This window comes from Medicago truncatula, chromosome 1 (genome assembly GCF_003473485.1).
Source record: "Medicago truncatula cultivar Jemalong A17 chromosome 1, MtrunA17r5.0-ANR, whole genome shotgun sequence".
Classification (NCBI taxonomy): domain Eukaryota; kingdom Viridiplantae; phylum Streptophyta; class Magnoliopsida; order Fabales; family Fabaceae; genus Medicago; species Medicago truncatula.
In genome coordinates this window covers 38,066,349-38,073,813 of record NC_053042.1, presented here as the reverse complement: position 1 = coordinate 38,073,813, position 7,465 = coordinate 38,066,349, and the positions used below count along the sequence as shown (strand labels likewise).

General features: G+C 35.5%; 1 protein-coding gene across 1 annotated transcript; it reads left to right on the top strand.

Moving 5' to 3' along the window:
• Positions 1–477: 477 nt before the first annotated feature.
• LOC25480875 (protein PSK SIMULATOR 1) lies at positions 478–2,513 on the top strand. Its single transcript, XM_013586643.3, has one exon. The coding sequence runs from the start codon at positions 794–796 to the stop codon at positions 2,249–2,251; it is 1,458 nt and encodes a 485-aa protein (XP_013442097.3). The 5' UTR covers positions 478–793; the 3' UTR covers positions 2,252–2,513.
• Positions 2,514–7,465: the final 4,952 nt, after the last annotated feature.

The window sequence follows — 7,465 nt, the reverse complement described above, 5'->3', positions numbered from 1 at the left end:
GCATAAATGGAAGCAATAATGAAAAAGTATTTTTAAATGATAAATTTAAAGTAATAATTCTTATTTCATAAAAACAGCAGCAAAATAGGAATCGGAATATAAAAATTCTTGCCAATTGCTATAGAGTAAAAGCAAAGAACTTGACAACTTCATATTTTCTATTCTTTTTATAAAAAAGAAGATAAAATCCACAGACAACTTCGAACTTATATTAATTGTTCATGAGGAAGTTATTAAGAAATTGACTCAAATTTTATAAGTGTAAATTTGATTCTTCAATTCAATATATAGTAAAATTGCATATATTATACATTATCTCAAGTAAGCTAAACTACAATTATAAGTTTATTTTTCACAATGAATCCTTAGAGTTAGACCAGAAAGAGACCCAACACACAACACAAACAGAACATTGTCACACTTTTCTACTTGCTACTGCATGTATGTGGTTTTAAATACCTTACTCCTTTGTCTCGGTCACTTCTTGCTCTCTCCTTCTCTCTCTCCCTCTCTCCTTCTCTCTCTCCCAATCTCTCTCCTTCTTAATAACACATTCAGTTCAGGTATATATCATTCGTCAAACACCCCACGATCCTCTCCCAACATTTTCAATCTACTTTTCTCTCTTTACACCTTATCCCAATTCCAACACTCTTCAATTATTATTAACACCCTCCACTTTCTCATTCACATTTTCACAAACACATGCTGTTCTTCACTCACCTCTAGCTCAAAAACCTTCACCAATCCCACCCATCAAATTCCAACATCAACCCATTTCCCACCTCACTCCATGGCTCTCGAAACACTCCTCTTCAAGGTCAAAACCGCCATTTCAAACAGCTTCGATTCAGTCCCTCCTAAACTTCTCAAGAAAAAACCTTCCTTCAAATCCAAAAGAAACGTCGCCGTTTTAGCCTTTGAGATCGCTGGTGTTATGTCAAAGCTTCTTCATCTATTTCAGTCACTTTCCGATGCAACAATTGTTCGTATTCGAAACGACGCCGTTACCCTTGAAGGCGTTCGTAAAATCATCTCCAACGATGAATCTTTTCTGTTAGGACTCGCTTGTGCTGAGTTCACTGAGACTCTTCGTCTTGTTGCGAACTCGGTCACAAGACTCAGTCAGCGATGTGAGGATGCTAATCTCAGAAACTTCCATCAGGCTTTTTCAGAGTTTGCTGACACGGGCCGTGATTCAAATGGGTGGGTTTTTTCTGGGCCGAAGGAAATTGAAGCTAAGTTTAGAAAAATGGAACGTTACGTGATGCTTACGGCAACTTTACACCGTGAAATGGAAGAGCTTTCTGTTTTAGAAAATGGGTTTAGAAAAGCTTTGAATTTGAATCATCATCATCATCGTAGGAATAGTTGTAGTGAAGGAAATGAAAGTTCTTTTGGTGTTGGAAAAGAGCAGAAAATTTATGAACTTCAGCAGAAGATTTGTTGGCAGAAACAAGAAGTTAAGGATCTGAAAGATAGGTGTTTGTGGAGTAGAAGTTTTGATGGTGTTGTTTTGTTACTTGTGAGGTTTTGTTTCACTGTTTTAGCAAGGATTAAGGTTGTGTTTGGGATTGGTCATTCCATGCCTTGTTTGTCAGCAACTTCTGCAGCAGTTTATCCATCTGATCAGAATCCAAATTCTTGTCATGAATTCGTTTCTGGGTCATTGGAAAGCCCAGAGCTTGATGTGATCAAGGATGGTTTAGGATTGGGAACTGGGTTTTTTGAGTCAAATTCAAAGCTTTTGAAACCACCTCCTAGTACTTTAGGTGCTTCAGCTTTGGCTTTACACTATGCAAATTTGATCATAGTGTTGGAAAAGATGATAAAGACACCTCATTTGATTGGTTTAGATGCAAGGGATGATTTGTATGGTATGTTACCTAGTAGCATAAGGTCAGGTTTAAGGGCTAGGTTGAAAGGAATTGGTTTTTGTGCAAGTGATCCTGTTCTTGCTGGTGAATGGAAAGATGCTTTGGGGAGGATATTGGGATGGTTGTCACCTTTGGCACATAACATGATCAAGTGGCAAAGTGAAAGAAGCTTTGAGCAGCAAAATTTGGTCCCTAAGACCAATGTTTTGCTTTTGCAGACTTTGTTTTTTGCAAACAAAGAGAAGACTGAAGCTGCCATAACTGAGTTGCTTGTTGGGTTGAATTATATTTGGAGGTTTGAGAGGGAAATGACTGCTAAAGCTTTGTTTGAATGTGCCAATTTCAATGGTTTTATTAAATCTGCAAAATCATAGTTAATTAATGAGATTGGTTCATAATTTCTAGTCCTTTATTTTCATTTGAATTCCTCTTACTTCCATAATAGGAGTTTTATAATTTTACCACTTCAAATTTTATGGTGGTTGGTTTTATTATAGATGAATTGAGTTATGTTTAGGTCCTTGGGGGTTTGTTTTGTTTCTAAGTTCTAACACAGCACCCTGTAAAATTATAAAATGTAAATGATGTTATATGTTTTTTAGTGATATCTCTAAGAAATGCATTGGCTTTTCATCATTAATGCTTCCACAATCATGAGAAAATATTCCTTGTGTTTAATTATGGTTTGACTAGAACTTGAGTTGTTGATATTTATATTAGTGGAGATCATTGTTTTTGGAATTGTGTGTGGTTGTACCACTAGTTCTAGATCCAACCTTGTGTGGTTCATGTGGTAAGTAATAATACTACTAATAAACTACTCCCTCCGTCCCTGAATAAGTGACCTATTTGTAAAAAATATTTGTCCCACAATACTTGACCTTCTCAAATTTCTAAGCAAAATTTGACAGATTTACCCTTTATAAATACTTTTTGTGGTCCCCATGTTAAAGTTTGTAGTGAAACAAAGAAAGTAATCATTACTTAAAAGTGAAAAAGTTTCAAAATAATGACAAAGGCAACCACTCTCTTTCTTTCATCTTTACACTTTTCTTAATCTGTGTGAAATGGTCAAATAGGTCACTTATTTAGGGACGGAGGGAATAGTTGCTATATTCGATCCTTTTCTTGCATATTTTGATTGCCATTAATTTCATATCAGTAACCTAACCTAACCACAGTGGGCCCGATTACCGTCACTGTTTATACAGTTATATTTGGAAGAGGATTAAATTTTTCTTCATGGCTGGGGTGGATCTGGGAGGGGACATGTTTCTACGCTTGTTCTTCGGCTGTTTACCAATTTGTCTGTTTTATTAAAGTTTGTTCAACTTGGTGCTATGAAATCTAGATATTCTTCTATTAACTTATGTAAAGCTATACACATAAATTAAGGAGTTAGAATTCAAACTTCCATTTTCATATTCAACCTATCAATTTTGATATTTTTACTAATTGAATTAGAGTTAATATGGTGAAAACAAGATATTTTCTCGTTGATTTGAAGATTAATCTTATTCATTGTCCAAATAACAAAAGTGAGATATATTTTGCGGTGTCTATTGGATCAAATATTCTATTTTTTTTACTATTATTCTGGATTAAAAAAATCAATACTTTTTTAGTAAAAATGCTGTAAGGTTAAATTTTATTTTTTTTGTCCAATTAGATATCTTGTTCAAAAGATTAGAACTCAACAGCGCAAGTTGACAAAAAAAGTATCCACTGTGAAAGATATTTTATTCCTCCATTTAACTAATGCCACGCAATTTTACAAGTAAAACACTAGAAAGAGAGAATACGGATTGAGAGGATTGAGAACATGTTGAGATCTACGGGAAGATGTTTGATCAGAGAGGGGTTTGTAGGGTCCTTTACATTAAACTTAAACTTAGTTATTGGATTTATATATTAAATTGTCAAACCTTTGCATTTTTTAAGTGATGTGAAACTTCAAACTCAAATTTGTTACACAATAATATCTTCTCTCAACTGTGAGTTCATTTATTCATTATGCTCCTCCTAAAATGAAAAGTGCTCGGCCATCACGTTTGCAAGCAATGTGGACTTCCAACCTTATATTTGGTACACGACAATCTCCCTTAAGTATGAGTCTATAAATTCGGAGAGTTCAGAGGATCATCGTATTGAGTCCAAAGCAACTACACAAGTGAATTGAACACCACATCTTAATTTAAAAATTGCTCTTTTATTTTGAGCTATTTTTAGTTAAGCACCATTATTTTAATTTGGTCCAAGTAACAATTTATTTCTTATTGGGTTGTAAAGCTTGTAGATAACAAGTATGTAAAAGCAAAGGTAAAATTACTTGTTTGCAGGAAAGATCGGGAAGATCCAGCAAGGGTAATAGTTACTCGTTTGTGAAACAAGATTAAGAAGACAAAAGAGGAGTTGTGGATAAGTTATAACACAACTACCTAGTGAATAATCTCACACTTGTGTGGGGAGCGCAAATAGCCAGTTTTGGCGAACCACGATAAACTTTTCGTGTCATCTCTCTCTCTCTCTCTCTCTATATATATATATATATATATATATATATATATATATATATCCTTCTTTGATTTATTGTTCAAATTCACACACTTCACAACTATTATTGTTATTATTTATTTACGAGCAATGATATTTGAACAACCATTTGCTTACAACTTTTATGACAACCTCCCTTCTCTCTCTTCTCATTGTCAAAAACAAGGGGAGAGAAAAAGGAAGAGAGAGAGTAAGAATAAAATGTGAGTATGAGAGATAAAGTTGTCAAAAAAAAGGTTGTACAAATATCATTTCTCTTTATTTACTAACAAACTAATCGTGATTTTTGAATTGGAGAAAAAAAAATTCAGGCAAAATTTTAACAATTCACAATTCAAACCCGCTTCTTGTGAAAATATTTTACTTCAAAATGAACCTGCGCTATTTGTAGAAACATGTTGTGAGCCATCATGATTATTACATTGAAAAGTGTCAAATTGCAAACTAGACAAGTTTCTTATAGAAGGGAACATTTTATTCTTACTATAAGCTATACTAACAGTAAGAATATGAGAGGAAGGAGCAGAAGATTGAGGAGCAGAATGATGGTGAAACTGATAAAGTCCATCACTGCCAAGAGACCCTCTCATTAACACTTTAGAAGAATTCTTACATTTAACAAAACATTCATTAAAAGGAAACTCAAAATAGACATTGTTGTCCTTAGCAAATTGACTAACACTGACTAAGTTTTTTATTATGGAAGGAACAAAAAGTAAATTTTTGAGTTTTAGAGTAGTTTGAGGATGAAAAGGTGAAGTAAAATTCATAGAACCAATAGAGGTTATTAACAAACCTTGTCCATTACCAACATGGACTTGATTAGTTCGTGAAAAGGATACAACATCCACTAAGTTTCTAGCATTTGGAGTAACATGGTGAGTAGCTCCAAAGTCAAGATATAAGATGTTATTGAAACCCCCACCATTTGAGCTCATTGATTCGGCAGAGGTTTCAGCTAGCAAGGCTTGTGGTGCTTGAGGTCTTTGCCTAGTGAAGTGGGAAGGAAACTGAGAGGATTGAGGCCTAAAGGCACCTCCAGAACTTGGAAAAAGTTGCAGAATCCAAACATTAGATGGAGCACCACCAGAAGCACCATAACCATAGAGTGTAAAATATGAATCATATTGAGGTTGTGGATGGTAGTGGCAGTAACTTGCATCATGTCTAGTTCTGTAACAAATCTGGCACTAAACAAAGGGGCGTGCATGGCCAGTTCCTCTACCACCTCTACCTCTAAAACGACCTCCTCTGAATCCTCTACCACGTGATTGACTTCTATTTAAAAAAAAAAGCACCAAAAATGAATTATTATTGTTGTACTGAGATTTAGGGTTAGGAATGCCATCAGGAAAAACAGAGTTAGCTCAGTATCCTTAAGATTCACCACCAATATTGTGAGTAAGATTGATAGAAGCTGGTTAAGTTATTACAGCTTTCTTGAATCTCTCATCCAACAAGATAATCTCAGTTTTTCTATTGACAGAGGCCACAACTGCATTGAACTCCTCAGGAAGAGCTTCAAGCACAACTTCAATGAGATCTCTGTGAGGGACAGGGTCACCTATGGACATAAGAGCCTCAAAGATATCGCGAACACGAGAGATGAACTCAGAGATCTTGCGCGAACCTTTGATAACAGTGCAAAGTTCATAACACAATTGACGAGAGCGCGTTCGCATCTGCATGAAGTAGTAGTTGCGAATCTCCCCCGAAACTTGCCAGAAATTTCGAAACCAAATAAAGTGCAAAAGGATCGAAGGTGAAATAGTAGATAGAATCCATATGCATAGAAGCGAATCTTGCTCTTCCCATTCAGAATACGCAGGGTTTTCCATTCCAGCTTCGCGAGCGACATGTTTGAGATAAACCGGTGGAATTTGTGGAGAAACCATAAATTTCACCATTTTTCTTCCTCGCAACACACCTTCTACTTGCTGCTTCCATTAGAGGTAGTTTGAATCATGAAGCTTCACAAAAACTACCTGTTTGAAGGTTTTTGAAGCAGCAAATGTAACACGCTGTCCTTCAGAAGCAGAAGAAGTGGTAGGAATTGACTCAACCATGGCGAAAGAGGCACTGGATCTAAAGGAAAAATGTGTTGGAACAAAATGTGTTTCACAATGAACCTTATTAAGTTTTGATGATAACAAGGTATTAAAAATTGTCAATTGGTTATTACTAATAATTGTTCAAGTGTACAGGACCAAAGGCTACTCAAGTTATTTCAATAGGTCTTGGAAGAACAATGGAAAGAAAAAAAAGAAATTCTGAGCATCTGAAGAAAACTGCTCCTGAAGAGATGACGTCATCAGAAGCAGAAAGTCATCAGAAGCAGAAAGTCATCAGAAGCAAAAGTTTTCATCAGAAGCAATATCTTCACCAGAAGCTACTTTTGATCCTTTAATCAAACTGAAGATTCAAAGTTGCTGATTCTCAATTCAGTCTTATCAAAGAAGAACAAAGAATTGAAAGGGAGGTATCAACGGATATATGGATAGCACTGAGCTCTTGTCTCTCGTTAATAGAGTTGACAAAGTACAAGTGTACAACCACTACCTCCACTACTCTGTTTTCTGTCTACGCTACAAGACAAAACAACAGCCATGCCTGCAGAATTTGTACACTCAAGATGGGAATGAATTTGAAGTTTATTCTTCAAAGGACTACACCCAAATCAGGCAAAGGATCACTGGTGGATAATCAAAGGATTTCAAACGACTCTTTAGACGTGCTGATTATCTCAACGTCTCTTTCACACCTCTATATAAAGGAATGAAGACTTGAAGATTTAAGAGAGAGATACATAAGTTTAAAAGCGCCAAAACTCTGTCAATTTGATTCTACAAAGCACACTGAATTTCTGCACTGATTTGATACATCTTAGAAATTCAAAGTCTAGAGTCTTTTCTGTATTGTATTGTGAACACCACTGATTGTATATCAAGTGTTCAATTCAAACTCAATTCTCTGTATTTTTGTTTGATTAGAAGTCTCTTGCCTGCGTGCTTGAGCATTAGAAGTCTCTTGCTTAG

Coding starts and splice junctions, on each gene's coding strand:
- LOC25480875 (XM_013586643.3), top strand. CDS start 794: ATGGCTCTCGAAACACTCCTCTTCAAGGTCAAAACCGCCATTTCAAAC.